Raw genomic sequence first — 17,778 nt, forward strand, 5'->3', positions numbered from 1 at the left:
TTTAACTCCAGCCACTAGTTCTACAGGAGCTAGAGGAGAAGTTGAGCGATGGACTTAAGGTCACGCTGATAGGCCCAGGAGCAGTAAGGCCCCAGATTCTCCAGCAGAGATCCTCTCTCTTTTGATGGGGGAGGTTTGCCCCACCCTTTATTTTTGTGTCTAACACAGAAGAAAGCAGAGCTGCGGGAAGCGCCGATTCCAAGATGTCTCCCCCTGGGCTGTAAGACCCCGAGCCCCCAGACCAGCGCCTCCCCCTCTGGGAGACCTTTAGCATCTCTATTGCCGGGACCCTCTGAGCCGCAGAGCGAACTGAGGACACCCTACACCCCACAGAGTCGGCTTTTCAGGGCGACACCCACACGGCCCATACCTCACTCCCACGTTCCTATCCTAGGCTCGGACAACAAAATAAAAGTTTTCTGATCAGCCCCGGCCCCTGCCATTGGCTTTAGTCTTTGGTCACGTGACTCACGCAAGCCAATGAAAGGTGATAAAATTAATACTTCCGCTTTCTGTGCATCGAATGAACCACAGTGTCCGCCTTTTGGATGCTATGATTGGCCATCTTTTATCAACTCGCCAGTTTATTGGCCATTGCTGCGAGGCTGCGGTCCGCGGGGTCCCAGGCTGCTGTGTCAGACCGTCGGCTGCCATGGCGTCCTACTTCGATGAGCACGACTGCGAGCCGTCGGACCCTGACCAGGAGGCCCGAACCAACATGCTGCTGGAGCTCGCGAGGTGGATGCGCGGGGCTGGGAGGTGGCGCCAGGCACCAGGTGTCTGGTTGGGACCGGCTGGAGAGGGCGGATTATTTAGGGCGGCAGATTCTGGGGAGGACGGATGATTGATCCGCGGAGTTGTCCGGAGACTAGATTCCAGGGGGAGTAGATAATTTGGATCGCTCGTGGGCCTCCCGCGTGAGGGGATTCTGGGAAAGACTTGAGTTGAGTGGAGTAGGGGAAGTCGGTGGCCGGAGGGCAGCGGGCTTTAGATGGTACCGGAGAAGGCGAACCTCGGGGGCGGGGTAGGGGCCGAATAAATGTGAGTAGGTACATTGGTTGGGAGTAACAAGCACGCCAACACTGTCTCCTGGAATCTGGCTTTACCAGGTCATTTCTGCGTAGCCTGAGTAACTTCTCAGCCTGTTGCCTCATGTAAAATGGCAATAAATAGCCTGCGTGCTTGGGGTTGTGATAGCAGCTGTTAAAACATTTCTCATTGTACTTTTAACCTGGTGAGCACTACTGAGTGGGGTGTCTATTATTACTATTAGCTGGACAGAGTTTTTACCTATTGATGCTGAGTCAATTGTGGAGGCAAAGAGGAAGTATGGTTTCCTGACCTTGTGTCCTTCTTCCCAGGTCACTTTTCAATAGTATGGACTTTGAAGACTTGGGGCTGGTAGTAGATTGGGATCACCACCTGCCTCCACCTGCTGCCAAGGCTGTGGTTGAAAACCTTCCCAGGACAGTCATCAGGGGCTCTCAGTCTGGTGAGAACAGGAATTCTTTCTGCTCTTTGGGGCAGGTCTGCCAGACTGTGGACTGGCCCTTCAGTTTTCCAGGCCAGGTTGGGGCAAATGCCCTTTAGCAGAGGGAGATGGGAGGTGGGGCCTGTAGCAGCTCTCCTGATCAGCACTCCCTCCTAAAGAGCTCAAGTGCCCAGTGTGTCTTTTGGAATTTGAGGAGGAGGAGACTGCCATTGAGATGCCTTGCCATCACTTCTTCCATTCCAACTGCATTCTGCCCTGGCTAAGCAAGGTACTGCTCACCCTGCCCATTTCCCAAGCCCCTTTCTTTTAGGAGCTGTTGGGGGAATCGGAGAAGGGTCAGGGTGAGAACTGGGAGCAGGGGATGAATATTAGTTAGGGTTGGGCTGGAAAACTACCCTGTTTTTCCCAGACAAATTCCTGCCCCCTCTGCCGCCACGAACTGCCCACTGATGATGACACTTATGAGGAGCATAGACGAGATAAGGTAGGTGCTGGTGATAAGTGGAGGGGTGGGAATGGGGCTTCCTCAGGCTGTCTGCAATGCTCTCAGCAAACCTGGGTAGGCCTCAGGTCCCTGGCTCTGGCTTTGTTCCCAGTAACTTTGGTGAGAGGCACTGTAGATGCCAGGAGCCTGGAAATAGTGTGAGCCAGTTCCTCGATACCTGCCCCATCCATTCTCCTACAGGCCTTCAGATATGGCCCCTGCCTCTTTCCTCCAGGCTCGCAAGCAACAGCAGAAGCACCGGCTGGAGAACCTGCATGGAGCCATGTACACATGAGGCAGCTGGGGCTGAGTACCGGTCCTCCACGCCTTCCTCTGGCACCTCAAACCCTCATTAAAGGTTTCTTTACCCACCCTGCAGCTGCATTGCTCACAAGCCTGGGCAGGGGCCTTCCACTACGGCCCTACTGCTACTGGGGAAGGTGGGCCTGGACTGCAGAAGGCACCAGGCTGCATATCCTTCCCTGCCAAGCTTGCTGGCCTGAGGGCAGTGGAGCCCAGTTCAAGAACTTGGCCACCGGACCAGCCAGGGCTTGGAGCTATGAGTTCTTGGCTGGAAAGCATTATGTTATGATCTGGCACCCATTTGATATTTAAAGATGCATCCCTTTCTCCCTGTAATTTGTAGCCAGCCTTGAAATTCCAGGTGCTTTTTCTTTTTGTTTCTACATTTTAAAGCCACTCTTTACATGGCTCTACCCCACCCCCTTATACTAAGGAATCAAACTTTAAACCAGACTCTGAGTGGGGAAGGAAGTATGAAATGATCACATCAGCCCAGCTGGTGTGGCTCAGTGGATTGAACATTGTCCCATGGACTGAGAAGTCCTGGTTTGATTCCGTCAGGGCACATGCCTAGGTTGCAAGGTTATGGAGGCAGCTGATAAATGTTTCTATTTCTCTCCCCTTCCTCTCTCTAAAAAAACAATAAAAACATATTAAAAAAAAAAATCAGACCAGTCAGTTCTTTAGCCCAAAAAGAGCTTCAAGCCGTTGAGGAATATTTGGCTAGTACCTTTGTTCGAGGCAGCCCTGCTCTCAAAGAGCACAGGGCACTCAGGACCCTCCCTGGGGGCATCTTTGCCTACGGAAAGCTGACCTGAATCAGGAACTCTGACTCTCCAGAACAGACCACAAACATGCAAATTAGAATTCTTTTAATAGATATATATAAAAAAAAGTACTAAAATACCCACGTGGTTCGGCTGTGTTATTTGCCCTAAAGAGAGTAATGGGCAGAGTGAAGAATCCCAGTGTAGTTCAGTGGGCCCAAAGGTGGGCCTTCCCACAGACTAAGGTGTACTCACCCCCCTCCCCCACCACTTCTATCCCTCTTGCTGTTCCCAGCCCCCAATTCCTGCAGCAGGAAACCCCAGTGGTCTGGCCTCAGCACTGGGGAATAAAGGCACCTGAAGGGTTGGCTGGGTGACTGAGGATATGTGACCTTGAAACACAAAAATAACACTGTAGAATGGGGAGCAGATCATGCACAGCTCAGGCAGCTGCCAGGGCCCGCTCCTCTATGGCACAGGTGGATGCGGGATGGCCACTCCTCCCAGAGCGAGGAAGCCTGTATCCCAAAAGAATACTCTCAAAAATTGTTTTTGGTACAAAATAAATGCAAAGAAGACACGGGGTGAGGAGGAGTAGAGGCTGGGCTAGCCACCCTCCCCAGACCTCAGATCATGGCGATGCTCTCAGGGGCGCAGTTGAGGTGAGTGGAGGTGCTACTGCTCCCAGAGGACTTGCAGGCCCGGCCAGCAGGCTGCAGTGCAGCCACGAGTGTCTCTGAGGAGACTGCCCCAAACTCGTAGCAGAAGGTGCCATAGAAAACGAGGATGTCGATGACAAACACCCACTCACACAGAGCTGCCCCGTGCTGCAGCTGAGAATTCTCATGGATGAAGAAGACACCGCCTGGAACGGGGCTAAGGAAATGTTCGGTAGGGTACATGGGAGACTGGTGACACACCTGCTTTCCCGGACATGTAAATATGTTAGGACAAACTACTGGGCCTGACCTCCCAAGAGAGGGAGTGGAAGACCGTAGGGCAGTGTGATCTGGAAGGTGTGCCATACTCCCCCCATCTTGGGCGAGAGAAGGGCTGCCTACAGGATGAGTTCTTGGCTGCTCTATCCTGGAAGGATACTGAGGACCAGGACGACGAAGGCGATGGCTGCCAGCACAATCCGCAGGTAGGCCATAGCCAGGTCCTGGGGGGCAGTGGCTCCATGGTAGGAGAGGACACAGTGCAGGCAGACAAACAGCAAGCCGGCAGGGAAGGCCACACCAGCTCCGATGTAATGCAGAGACCTAGCATGATCCACCTGGGCCCAGAGAGAGGTGCTGATTAGTAAATAGCCCCACTTCACCCCTCTTCTCTGTCCCCCTTCCTCCCTTCTCTTTTCCCCTTTCCCAGGCCCTCCTTTTCCACCCCCAAACTTGAGGGGCTGCCCTTGCAGCCTCAATCAACTCTCAGGAGACTGAGGATCCCTTCAGACAGCCTTGCCATTTTCCGGGGACGTTCAGGAGGTGGGTAGGTGTATACCTGAAAGTTCCCAACCACCACAAGACCTGCAGCGTTGGTGCAGCCTGTGATGAGTGTTGTGGTGTTAATCCAGGAATGCCGACTCTGCTCCAGGAGCTGTCCGTAGAGCAGGAGGCAGAGCAGAGCCACTGGGGAAGAAGAGTATGGGTGGTGCCAGCATTAGTGCCTTCCTCTGGCCCAGCCCTGCCCAAGAGCCCACTAGCTCTCATCCCTCCAGACACTCTGAGGGCCAGAAGGGAATAGATGGGCAGGTGGTGAACAAGCTCCAGCCAGCAGGATGGTTGTGTGGGAGTCAGCCTCTGGCCTTCAGGGAACAGGGAGAGAAGTGGCCCCTCTTGCTTTAGCCCTTGGTTGAGTGGGCTGTGTTGAGCAAGGGCTTCCTGGACCCTTCTGGGGGGGGACGGATGTGTGGGGGTAGGCTGGACTGGGCTGGCTAAGGGGGACTAAGGGCACAACTCACCCATGAAAGCACCCACGTTGCCAATGAGGCTGAAGAGGCAACTCTCTGGGGGATATGTGCCGCACTTGCTGAGGGGAGGGGGCAAGGACAAAGTGAGAGGGGCAGGAGCACCAGAGGGACCCCATTCTGGCCCACTTGCCTTCTCTTGCTTTATCTGTGCCCAATTTAAGCCACTGATTTATGAGAAGGGCCAGTGTCTCTCACAAACAACTGGTCCCAACTGGACCCCCCCCCCCCTTAAAAAAGCAGAGCTCAGGTGTGTGACAGGTTAGGGAGTGCCCAGGATGGCTCGGCAGACCCTGAGACTCCTTGGACTCTCTGAGACTGTCAAGGCCTGCAGTTGGTCTGGCTTTCCTTGAGCCAGAACTTGGGCTGGGCAATCAGAGGGCTTGAGCTTAAATCCAGGTATCTCCATTAACTAGCTGTATGACTTAAATGGACGACATAACTCAGTTTGTTTCCTTACCTATAAAATAGTGAAAACAATAGCTGCCTCAATGCTGGGAGGATTAATGACATCATGTAAAGCGTTCAGTACAATGCCTGGTACATAATAACTGGCAAGTAGTACTGTTAAGTGCTTGAAATATAATTATTATTCCTATGAGATCTTTGGGACAGGCCTTTGCTTGACGGGCTTGACTACGAGTCTATCAGGGCCTTGGGTCTCTCTGATCAGCTCAGTTTCCAGGCCTTACCTGATGAGGGGGACATCGTCCAGGGTGCAGCAGGTCTTGGGACCCCCTTGCTCAGTGGGGTCAGGAGAACAGGACTCGTTGTAGGACCTGAAAGGCAGGACAGAGTAGATTGAGGGAAAGGGGTTCCCCTAACCCCTTGGCTTGTATATCAGGCCTCTCTGAGACCACCCTACCAGACCTTCCTTATTAGGGGCAGGAGAGTCCACTTCCCAGGGTACGCCTAAGACAGAAGCCAAAGGGGCGAAGGGATGGTGGAAAGCAGGTAAGTGGGCACAAAGCCATGCCTGGGGAGGGGCAGGCGCGCCAATGTCAGAGAAGAGCAGTGAGGCCCAGGGTCTCCGTCTGGCTCGCAGCAGCCCCGGCCCAAGAGGGAACAGAGATGAAGGGAGCTTTAGAATGAAGCTGTCTGCAGAGTGCGCCATACCAGTTCTCCACAGGGCACACGTGGCGGTTCATCACGGCCATGGCATACCTGTGGGAACAGAACAGTCACCCCATGACCCACCCAGCCTTCCCCCACTGACTATTCTCTTCTCCCTTGATTCTGGCCCCATTCAGCCTCATTGTCCTTGCTAGGGACTCAAGCTGGGGTGGCCCTGAGGCCTGACACCACACCAGAACCCACAGCAATGGCCACAAACCAGAGGACCTCTGGAAGCTGCCCTGGCTAGATGTATGTCTGTCAGGGCCACCTTGCTGGACAGCAGTGGTGCCAGCTTGTCCCAAGGGACTGTGTGCCCAGGCACCAGGCCAGGCTTTGGAGACAGCCAGAGTGACTCTGGGTATCACCCTGGGGCCTGCCACAGGACAAGGGGCTTTGTGTGTGCCATCAAGCTCCTGTTGGGTCCTATCCCTCAGCCCAGGCCCATTTTGTCTCCTAGTTGTCTCCCCCCCTCCTCTTTACTCACACAATCCATAGGCCAGTGATGGAGAATGCTGATAAGCTGACAGGAAGGAGGATCCAGGCGGTCATGAGGGAGGGGAGCCAGGGTGGTAGTGATGTGGGAGGGATGACAGGAGGTAGGTGGGGAAGAGGGGGCAGGCCCAGCTACCTTAAGACACTTCGCCAAAACCATCAACTGCCCCGGCCTGGTGGAGAGAGAGGGGTCAAAGTCCAGGGTCCAGTGAATGGTCAAAGCCATAGGGAGTGGGTGGGAAAGGAAGGTGGTCATTCCGCCGGGGCCTCGAAGTGCCCACGCCATAACGTGGTCAGCCTCTGGCACCCACCGGGGGCGTCCGCATCCCACCCAAAAGCCACAGGCTTGCTCGGGGGCTTAGGCGGCGCTATAACATCTGGACAGGGAGTCACCCTCCCTCGCCTGAGGGCGCGGGGCTGGGAGCCAGGGCTGCAGTTAGACGGCCCCGGGGCCAAGCCAAAGAAAGCCCAGCTCCGGTAGAGGGGCGGCCACACGCAGGCAACCACGCGACCACCGCGCCCCGGGAAAGGGCGGGACCAAGCGGGAAGCCCAGCCCGGCCCCCGTCCGCGTGGACACCTGGAGACCGCAGCCAGCGAGTCCCCAGGCCCGGGGCACAGCCTTCTCCGGTGATCCCTGGAAGGTCCTGGAAAATAAAGGACCCAGTACGCACCTCCTCGGAGCGCTCTGCTGCTGCCGCAAAGTGTCCAGCCCCCGCGCGGCGCCGTCCCCGGCTGCGGCCCTCTGAGCGGCCCTGCAGGTTTAAAGGGCCGACGGCCACGCCCTCGCCCTAGGCCGCGCCGCGCCGCCCGCCGGGACCTGGAGTCCGCGCCGCGCGGGCCCGGGGGCTCGTGCTCTGCTCAGGACTACAACTCCCGAGACCCCGCGCGAAGTCCCGGTGGAACGGGGGTGGTGCCCCCGCTTCGGGAACCTGGGGGTGAGGACCGTGGCGCGGGGCTCTTGCAGCGGCTCTGACTCCGAGATGCCAAAAGGATAGTCCTGTTGCCCCTGTTCTTGCTGTGGAAGCTTCGGGAGGCAGAAAGCTGGCGACTGCACCACCTTCCAGTTCCACCTGGAAGTCGTCGTGCACGTCGCTGGAACCAGCTTGCCTCCGCCGCAGGGCACATTCCGCAGCAGGGACGGGCCGACAAGTGAGACTTCGGGTTATCTCCCTCAACTTGGCGCCCGGCGCCTGTCTGCCCCGGGCGAGGTGGTCCGCAGAGAAGCCTTAGCTGGTCCTTAAATTCAAGCGCCCTGGATTTGGATTATGCTTCCCTCCACTCAGCAAACTCAGGAGGATGCTATTTTTTTAAATCTTTTTTTTTTTTCCTTAATGATTTTTAGAGAGAAGGGAGAGAGAGAGAAACATCGACCAATTGGCCACCTCCTGCATGCCCCTAACTGGGGATTGAGCCCACAAGCTGGGCATGTGTCCTGACCGGCATCCAGCCAGCAACCTCTTGGTGCATGGGTCCATGCTAAACCACTCTTGGTGCATGGGTCCATGCTCACACCATCCGGGCTCTCGGAATGCATTTTCAAGGGTACAAGCAGAGTTCTACTGTCCAGAAGTCAGGTGTCCAAAACATGTTACCTGACTGCTTAACACTTAACTGGAAACAAGGCAGCAGAGACCAGGCTGTCCATGCTAAGATACACAAGGCCAGGTGTTGGTAGGCAAGAGAGTAAGGTGGGAGTCCCAGAGCAATTTGGGAAAAGGAGACAGGATAGTGTGGGAATAAATTACCCACCAGTTTTCAGCAAAATTTACAGACCAATTGTCAGGTAGGATAATCCTTACCTGTTCCTACTTTTGGAGGGCAGATTGGAACATGATGATTGGAGATGGCATGATTCGTGATTAACGTTTCTGCGTAATCAGGACCTGCAACACCCTGACTGCTCCTGATTATTTATTTTTTGTTTTGTTTTGTTTTTTGTTTTTATCCTCACCCGAGGACATTTTTCCATTTTTTTGTTCAGGTAGAGTAGGAGGGAGAGACAGGAACAGAGAGAGAGAGAAACATCAATCGAGTGGCTGCCACCCGCACAACCAACCAGGGCTGGGGACAAACTGCAACCGAGGTACACGCCCTTAGCGGGAACCGAACCCGGGTCTCTCAGGACCGCAGGCCGATACTCTAACCGCTGGGTCAAACCGGCCAGGGCTGCTCCTGATTATTTAAAAAAAACCAAAACACTTATAGGCCAAGAGTGCCCTCTTGGTTCTGTTCCTAATTAAAAGAGCAGAATAGTCCCTTACACACATCAGAAGGGTGCCTGGCACCCTAAAAGAAAGCTCAGAATGTTGAGAGCCCTTGTAAGACAACACTGGGGCCAATGGATCATTTACCTTAAGGGAGGATGGGCCCAGGCTGCCAGGAGGCCGGTTTCCCTTTGCCCAGAATTACTGAGGCAAAGGTAAACAGACTAGTATTTATTATTATTATTATTATTATTATTATCTTCTATCTATCTATCTATCTATCTATCTATCTATCTATCTATCTATCTATTGTATATGCCCCTAGCGGGAATGGAACCAAGACTCTCTGGTCCGCAGGCCGAGGTTCCAACCCATGAGACAAACTGGCCAGGGCAACAGGGTAGTATTGTTAGGCAAATTGGCAGATAAGTGAGACAACGGCTTGACAAAGAAGCCAGTGGCAGTTAAAAAAGGAAAGAGGGAGGAAAAAATAAAATAAAAACCAAACAAAAATGGAAAGAGAGCCCTTTCCCAAATTGCATCAGGACAAATAGTTAAAGTATGGCAGTACAGAGCAATTACTGTAAAAAACACCAGGCTGAATGGACCAGTGGGGTGTAAAACTTAGTACACCTTTTGTTGGCCATGCTGTGCCCCAGGACAGAGGCGCACCTCTTTCTAATTCAGAGAGGCATCATCTTCTTGCACAGGTGTGTTCCCATTGGTGCAGACCCATTTTTCTCATCTGCCCAATGGTGCCATGAACTCTCAGCATTTCCTATCTCATTAGTAGCTTTGCCATTCTTAATCAACATTTACTATCTTATTGACCTGGGTTTGTGTTCCTGTCCAACTTTTAGCATTCGAAAGACCTGAAAGGACTATTCAGGTTCTAAACTGGCTGTTTTAATGTAAAGTGGGTAGACAAGTGCTCCAGAGCTGTGACAAGGAGGAAGATTTGGGTTTAATATGACAGTATGAGTAGTTCTTAAAGGAGTTACCCCAAGATAGAGCTCCCTGTGACAGAAGGGCTCTTCATGGATAGTTGGTAGAAGAGAGTCATGTATCAGACAAATAGGACCAGAAGTCTTTAAAAGTCCCTTCCAGTTCTAAAGCTAAGTGAGTCTAGATGTTATGCTCCCAGCAGCACAGTTCTTAAAATAGGCAAAGCAAGAGATGAGATTTCAAGTGCTGATTCTGTGGTGCTGAATGACGTTAAGAGCAGGTATTTAGTCTTCACTTTCCTCACATACACAAGTGATTTCACAACTCTTGGCAAAACAGTGCTGTAAAAATATTTATTGGTTAAAAAGAATACTGTCTTTGAAAAGTACCTTCCTTCCAGGATTTTCAAATAATTTGCATACTCCACTTTATTCATCCACATAGCAAAAACATTGAAATGAGAGAACAGACTATATGGCTTTTTATACATTTAACATCACAACATAACCAGTTTACCAGTCTGTCATTCTGGTAGTTCTAAAAAGGTAGAGGAGCCATTCACTCAGGTTTTCACTTCTAGCATCACTCCAATCACTCAGGAAATTTGGGGTGGGTGTCTGGCTTCTTGGCCATTTAAATCCTCAGGGACAGGATAGGAATTCAAATGGAAGGAGCTTAAAATGTTTCAAATAATTTTCAACATTCCACGGCGATTCTCCCAAAAGGCTCAGAGGTAGGAAAATAATGTCCTTATTCCTCTTTCTATATGTAAAGGCTTCATTTATATTTGTGAACCAGCTGGGAATCCACTACTCGACCATCCACAGATCTCACTGTGCAGCAGGTTGGATACCCACTACACCAAAGGATTTCGTCCAGGTCCACAGGCTAATCTCTAATTGGTAGAATCTCTCTTTCAGAGGCTCTTCCATAGGAAGGATTTGCTATTGCCCACGCTGGTCTTTCCTAATGTCTGGCCAGGCTCCACAGGCTCCTACTCTCTCTCTCTCTCAATAAAAAAGCTGTATATTCTTTTCTTGCTTTATGTTCGTCAAAGATTTCCATGCTTGCCAACTGGCTGGAACTCAAGCTTTAGTGTTTATTTTTGCAGAGCCCAAGCCCCATGCAAACCCCAGCTTCCTTCTATTAGTAACATCATCCGCTTTGGCCCAGGAAACACAAAACCTTAAAATCGAAGGCTTACCCTCAGTAAGTAAAGGAACACTTCATTTTATTTATTTTTATTTATTTATTTATTTTTGTGGTACGTGCCCCTAGCGGGAACTGAACCTGGGACTCTCTGGTCCGCAGGCCGACGTTCAACTGCTGAGCCAAATTGGCCAGGGCCAAGAACACTTCATTTTAAATAGACATGAGATATGCCTATCAGGCTACCAGACTTTTTTTTTTTTGGATAGCCAAAAATGTATCTAGTCAAGTGAGTGTTGAATCCGAAGCAGCCTGCCAGAAAGCTCCAGCTAGTCAACACTGTTGCCACTGTACCACACAGCACGGGACAGTTCCCTCTGGGACGTATCTGAATCTGTGGAAATGCTCTCAACATTTTCCTTGATGGCAAAGCACTGATTTTTGAAATAAGCTGAAAGACAGCTGGAGGCAGGTCTGGGAATAAACGATAATGCCATCTTGGATCCAGATGATGGGTGGCAATAGCCATGAGCCTGTGCTAGAAAGCTGTCTCCTGGCCAAGGCCATCACCAGAGAAGCATTTCAGGCACGCCTTAAGCACTGGCTACCTCATCAACAGTTCTGCTCTGAAGGACAACCTCCCATTTAAGCACTAAAGCAGGCTTAGTGCTTTATATAGTCATACTGAATAAATTAGCTCAGAATTAGAATACTTTCTTGAGTGGAAAATATTTTTCATGCACTTGATAAGCAAAGTGCTTCAAGAAAAATTTTACACGCAAGGAGTTCCACCAGTTTCTTACCTGAGTGAGGATTACAAGACAAACACAGAAAGACAATAAATACACGCTTCCCTTCTCACAAAACAGAAATGGAGGCTAAAATTTCGGGTGCTACATTCCCAACTTCCTCTTCTGGTCTTGTTTCTAAATTCTATAATAAATCCAGGAAGCAGGCCATCCAGCTGAGAGGAGATGGACCCCATAGATACTTCCAGACTGGGAAGTCTAAGCGTTCCAGTGAAATCCCATGTCCAAGTCAGAAGATCAGTTGAAGAGCTGGAAGACTAAAATGCCTGGTCCTCTGAGCTGCAGGGAAACTGGGATGGCACAGCCTCCTTGACCCAGGAGGCTCTGGAGGGTAGTTAACATTATGTCAAAAGGCACTTTGAGTCCAGCTGAATAAATAGAGGGCAGACTTTCTCCTTTAAAAGTAGAACTGAGCCCAGGACTGGCAAATTTAAGGCCTTTAACCTTGGGCCAGCTCTGTGGGTCAGGAGCACTCTGGTCTCTTCACAGCAGGCCCTTCTAACTTACCCACCTCACTCACCTTCCTGGCATTCCTGTCACTGCTAGCTGTGGATAGCTGCATTTTAATAATGTAGTTTAAGAGTGTCCTCAGGTATCCTTTAAGAGAAAAGCTTCTGAGATGAACCAGCCAGACTGATCTTGAGACCCTGATGTGAAGAAACCCCTGAGGCAGGGGGACTTTGGTTTCAAGAAGTCTCAGTGCTCACCAGCTCGTGTAAACCCCAATTTTCAAGTCACTGAGGTTAGGCTAATATGCTGGAAAACTGAAGTGGCTCGGGACTGCAGTGTACAAGATGGCGTGTAGATTTCTCAACCTTAGCCTAACCCTGCATTAGGGAAAATGTTCACTTAGGTGAAAGCACTGATACTCCTGGGATCTTTATTCTAAGGATCCACTGGGAGATTATATACTCTCAGAAGGCAGGAAAGGAGAAAGAATGGGGCAGGGGAAGAGATATAAGAAAGCATCATTCCACTTCCTCTGTGGCATTGTTTGGGCTTTTTTTCCTTTGCAACTAGGATTCCAAACAGGCAATTATTGCTGTTGAATTTCTCTTTGTATGTACCTTCAAGACTGTTGAATCACATCTGAAGAGGCAGTTTCAAGCATGTTTTGAAAATTTCCCTTTAGGGATGAGGTTGAAAGCTAGAATTTATAGTCCTAACCAAGGCAGGTATTGCTGCAAGAAATCCTTGCAATTTAATTTTGGCCTCATCTTCCTAAGTCTCCTATCTAGACAGTGTAAAGCAGTGGGACATGACAAACTTAAAAAAAGCCACGGAAAGGGAGGGAGGCATACTTGCCAGTTAGCCTCAAAAATGAACATCTCTCACTGTGTTGGTATCAGGATTACTGGGAGCTCCTCAGAAAGGTAGACCTCCTCCCAGGACCCCATACCTCCAAAGTCCTGAGCAGCTGGAGGTGCACAGTCATACTGGGAGGTGGGGGTGGGGAAGAACTGATGGACTCTGAGACAAAAAGATAGAGAACAAAGAAACAGCCCTGGCGGGTTTTACTCAGCAGTTAAGAGTATCTGCCTGCTGACTGAAGGGTCTCAGGTTCTATTCCTGGCCCTGGCTGGGATTGTGTGGGAGGCAACCAATCAATGTCTCTCTCTCCTCTCTCCCTTCCTTCCACTCTACCTAATCAATGGAAAAATATTCTTGGGTGAGGATTAACAGGGGGGGAAAAAAAAGAACAATGAAACAGAGGTAAAAAAAAGATCTAGGAAAACATAAATGAAAGTGAGCAAAAGCACAGTAGGAAGGAACCACAAAGTAACAGATATGGCCTATGGAGCTGGGTGGCGCAGCAGTGGCCAGATATCCCAGCACATAGGAACTCAGTGAGAAAGCAGCACGTTGGCATGAGGCTTCATAAACCTTGGCCTCTCCCTGGAGTATCTGCTTCTAGAACACCAAGCTAGCCACACAAAATTCTCTAAAATTCCAAATTAGGCTGGTCAAATAGGCCAATATACAAGAATGGCTACAAGGGAGGTGATCAGGCATGACTCCTGCAACACCCTGCTCTAGGGTATGTGTGTGTCAAGACCAGCCCAGAATGATCCTGGCATCCCCTAACTAGGGGTGAGTTCCCTGGGCAGTGACTCCAGCCTGGAGGGAATGCCTTCAGCCTGGTCAGTCTCGGCTCTGGCGTTTTGCAATCTCCTCCTTGATGCGCAACTTGAGGGCCTCTTGCATGGGTGGATCCAGAGGCGTGTGTGCTGACACCTCCTCACTCACCCTTCCTGGGTCATCGTCCTACGTGAAGGAAGAGTCAGGAAGCTCAGGGCCTGGCCTCTTCTGGAAAGGCGACCTGCCCTGTCCCTAGCCAAATCTCTCAAGAACTCCATTTGACTTACAGCTTTTTGTCAGTGCCTGTTATTTCCCAGATATCCCCTGTAACAGCGATTCTCAAATGAGGGCCAAGAGCCCTCCCTGCTGCCCATTAAGGATCACTGTGTGATGGGAATTGTGCTCGAAGCATTGCCAAGCAGTTTATACTCCCATGTGGAGCAGACACTTCCCTCTGACCCTGATGAAAACAGTGGCTCGGGGGCTGGCAGTGATTTCTACCAGTTCCTAGGACCTTCAGGCTGTAGCTGTTTCCACCAGGCGTACCTGATACACGATAACTGATGTGACCTCTCCGCTGTCCGCCTCATATTCTAAGCAGAAGAGCTGATGGCCAGAAGGCTCTGGCTGGGAGCCGCCACTACTGCTGCCTTCACCGGACTCCTCACAGTCTGGGTTGCTTGGGTGGGTAGAGCCATCTAGAAGGATGAACCAGAGTGAGAGGAAAGAGGGGAAGGCTGCTGGAGGCCCTGACCGCAGAGATAAAAGCCCCAATCTTTTTATGAGTGTCTGTATATGAAAGGCAGTGACAGTCAGTTTTATTTACCTCTGTATCCCTGCTTCAGGGCCGGCACAGTCCTGTCACACAGTAGATATACAATACACATTTGTCTAGTGAATAGGGTTGGAAGGTAGTGGGGAGATGGACAGAGCTGTGCCTGGGTTCAAACCCAGGCTCTGTCATTTACCAGCTGAGATTCTGGGCAAGTTACTTAACCTCTCTGTGCCTGTTTTCCTGACTGTGAAACAGAAATAACAGTTCGTACTTTATAGGGTCCTATGATAACTACAGGACTTAATAAATGCACAGAAGACCTAAGGACACTTTAAATAACGCTCAACAAATCTGGCAACATATGTTGACTATTGCGATCGCTAGGTCTCAGGAAAGCTGTGGGAAAAGGCCTTTGGGCTTCATTCCACAGTTATGTCCTGGGCGCCCACAGCTGTGCTGAGCCTGTTCGTGTTAGGTAGTGGGAACAGGAAAATACAGGAAGATAGGGCAAACTGGCAGACAACTTCTTGCTGGCTCCCAGGGATGTCCCATAACAGTGAAGTTTAACTGGGGGCCGGAAGCCCTCCCTGTTCTCCAGGAAGAATCTCTGAGCGGAGATCGGGGAGCGTCGAGGTGGAGGTTCCGGGGAGGGACGCCGAGAACTGAGCCTTGGGGAGGTAAGTGTTGGTGTTTTCCATACAGACAGGGGAGTGCGCCGAGGCAGGGGGCCCGGGCCGCAGGCAGCGCGAGCTCGGAGGCAGGCGGGGCGGCGGCCTCACCTCGGCGTCGCGGCAGGTACACCTGCAGGTCGGGCTTGCGGGGCCTCGCCGGCGCGGGCGCGTGCCGCCTCCTCCCCTTCTCCTTGGCCGCCTGCTTCACCTTCTTGTCGTAGTCGTCCCTGAGGGGAGCCGAGCGGGAGTCAGGGACAACCGGCCGGGCCAGGCCGGGCTGGGGGTAAGGGTGGCGGGGTGGGACGGTACCGGGCGAGCTGATTCCGTCGGATGTGGTGCACGAAGCCGTGGCTCATGTCCAGCCGCCCGCCAGGCTTGCAGCAGAGGCCCGGCCCTGAATCCGGCGCCGCTTCCATCTGGAGCTCAGGGCGCGGAACCAACGCCGCCCCAACCGCCGCGCTCCTGCCCGGAGAGCTCGGCACCGCCCCGCGCCCGCCTTCCGGCCTCGCGCCCGACCTTCCGCCCCCGACGGGCCGCTGGGCCGAGCAGCACCGCGCGCGGAGTTCCCGAGCGGGTGGGTGGTGGGACGTGCGCAGCCTTTCTCGGTGACGTTACGTTGAGGAACCAGAATTTAGACGTCCTGCTGGTACGTCCGACAGTTCAGCACCTGACGCCGGTGCGCTCAGCGTTCGACGCGGAGCCTCCCGTCCTTTCTCTGGGGACAGGGTGCTGTGAAACTTCGTCACCAGCTGCGTGACCTCGGGGCACTACTGAACCCCGCTGTGCCTCAGTTTCCTCGTTTGTAAATGGGGGTCGGAGAGCGCCAACCTCATAAGAGCTTGCGAGGAGGCGAGTGCGCTGGCAGGACACGCAGCGGCGCCCACGCCCGCCCCGGCCCCGGCTCTGCCATCCCCCCGGCTGGGCGCCCACGGGCCTGATGTCCTAGCTGCCCCCGCGGCAGGACCCAGGGTGTTTCAGGGGTCTGAATGTGTGCCATTTTCGAGTTCTCCTTAAAAAAAAAAAAAAAAAAAAAAAAGACAAGATTAGGGATCTGTGATTAGAGAAGGGACAAAACGTGGAGCGCACGCACGGCGGAACATCGCTGAGCAAACCGAGGGACCGCGCGGCGGACACCACGTGGGTCGATCTCAAAATCAACTTCGGGGAGCGAAAGGGCCACGTCGGAAAGGACCCGCCCTGTGCTTCTGTGCCTGTGAAACTAGGAGGCGCCACCTAACCTGTCGTGACAAAGCACACACTTTGGGGCAGGTGGGGAGGTTCATTATCTTGATCGTGGTGATGGTTGTGATGCAGAACTCTAGAAGTTAAAACTTTTTTAGCTTTAGATGTATAGTTAGTAGGCTTGGTAACTAATGCATGTGGAAAGCTATTGTTCCAGGGACTGGAATGTATGACTGGACCTGACCTGACCTGACTCAGGAGGCCCGAAAGCAATTCAGTTTGACCCTTGTGCCCCAGGAGAACTGCAGGGGCCAAGATGGTATCGGAGCCCTTGTGCCCCAGGGAGAGAACCACTGCCCAGAACGCAGATCAAGTATCACTGGTCAGCAGATGAAGGGATGCCTGGACCAAGCTTTTATCTGATTAACCTTTTCCCCCGAATTCCAACTCCCTTCACTACTTTCTCCTGAATTCCAAACCCTTTACCTACACATTCCTTCTCATTAAAAGGTTGGGTTTGAGCCCTGGCCGGTTTGGCTCAGGGGTTAGAGCGTCAGCTGGCGGTCCAGAGAGACCCGGGTTCCTTCCCGCTAAGGGCACGTACATTGATTGCAGTTTGTCCCCACCCACTTTGGGTTGTGTGGGTGGCAACCAGTCCATGTCTCTCTTTCTCTTCCTTATGCAAAAATGTCCTCGGGTGAGGAAAAATAAATAAATAAAAAGGTTGGGCTTGAGATAACATGTACAATAGTCTTGTCAAGGTAAATAACCTGCCCTCTTCTCAGAATGAAAATTCAATCCTTGCCCGGCTGGTGTGTGGCTCAGTGTTTGAGCACTGACCATGCATCAAGAGGTCACTAGTTTGATTCCCAGTCAGGGCACATGCCCAGGTGGTGGGCCCGATCCCCAATGGGAGGCATGCAGGAGGCAGTTAATGGATGTTCTCTCTCATGGATGTTTCTGTCTCTCCCTCCCTCTCTCAATAAAGAAAAAAAAAATTACAAATCAGTCCTTGTCTCTCATTGGTTCTGGTAGTGACAGGTAGCACAAATGCGACTTTTCCAGTTTCAGTTTCTGAGTATATACATATACCTAGCAGTTTTGAGACAACTGCATATTTATTTTTATCCTCACCCAAGGACATTTTCGCATTTATCTTCAGATAGAGTGGGAGGGAGAAAGGAAGGGAGAAACATCGATGTGACATCGACTGGCTGTCACCCACATGTGAGAGAGACACATGAACTGGCTGCCACTCACACCACCCCAACCGGCGCTGGGACAAACTGCAACCCAGGAACCAAGGTACAGTGCCCTTGGCCGGAATCAAACCGGCAACTCATTGG

The 17,778-nt window shown here is 51.9% G+C and overlaps 3 protein-coding genes and 1 non-coding gene across 5 annotated transcripts; 2 read left to right on the forward strand and 2 right to left on the reverse strand.

The window, feature by feature from the left end:
• Positions 1-627: 627 nt before the first annotated feature.
• RNF181 (ring finger protein 181) lies at positions 628-2,348 on the forward strand. Its single transcript, XM_036263038.1, has 5 exons — positions 628-738; positions 1,362-1,492; positions 1,651-1,760; positions 1,902-1,976; positions 2,212-2,348. The coding sequence occupies exons 1-5, from the start codon at positions 653-655 to the stop codon at positions 2,269-2,271; spliced, it is 462 nt and encodes a 153-aa protein (XP_036118931.1). The 5' UTR covers positions 628-652; the 3' UTR covers positions 2,272-2,348.
• Positions 2,349-3,136: 788 nt separating this feature from the next.
• On the reverse strand, positions 3,137-7,380 carry TMEM150A (transmembrane protein 150A). Of its 2 annotated transcripts, XM_036263058.1 has the most exons (9): positions 7,290-7,337; positions 6,610-6,790; positions 6,126-6,173; positions 5,702-5,788; positions 5,004-5,071; positions 4,544-4,671; positions 4,145-4,322; positions 3,672-3,911; positions 3,338-3,564 (listed from the first exon to the last, which is right to left on the reverse strand). In XM_036263058.1, exons 2-8 carry the CDS (start codon positions 6,672-6,674, stop codon positions 3,673-3,675), a joined length of 813 nt encoding a protein of 270 aa, XP_036118951.1. In that variant the 5' UTR covers positions 6,675-6,790; positions 7,290-7,337; the 3' UTR covers positions 3,338-3,564; position 3,672. The 2 variants fall into 2 exon arrangements, with proteins under 2 accessions (XP_036118950.1, XP_036118951.1); XM_036263057.1 differs by having other exon boundaries at positions 3,137-3,911; positions 7,290-7,380.
• A 1,014-nt stretch (positions 7,381-8,394) lies between these two features.
• On the forward strand, positions 8,395-8,526 carry LOC118631288. Its single transcript, XR_004959774.1, has one exon. It is a non-coding gene; the product is annotated as a U8 small nucleolar RNA (small nucleolar RNA).
• Positions 8,527-13,399: 4,873 nt separating this feature from the next.
• Positions 13,400-15,707, reverse strand: CUNH2orf68 (chromosome unknown C2orf68 homolog). The gene is made up of 4 exons (XM_036263056.1): positions 15,560-15,707; positions 15,359-15,477; positions 14,351-14,502; positions 13,400-13,990 (listed from the first exon to the last, which is right to left on the reverse strand). Exons 1-4 carry the CDS (start codon positions 15,664-15,666, stop codon positions 13,868-13,870), a joined length of 501 nt encoding a protein of 166 aa, XP_036118949.1. The 5' UTR covers positions 15,667-15,707; the 3' UTR covers positions 13,400-13,867.
• Positions 15,708-17,778: the final 2,071 nt, after the last annotated feature.

This window comes from Molossus molossus, unplaced genomic scaffold, assembly GCF_014108415.1.
Source record: "Molossus molossus isolate mMolMol1 unplaced genomic scaffold, mMolMol1.p scaffold_m16_p_15, whole genome shotgun sequence".
Lineage (NCBI taxonomy): Eukaryota > Metazoa > Chordata > Mammalia > Chiroptera > Molossidae > Molossus > Molossus molossus.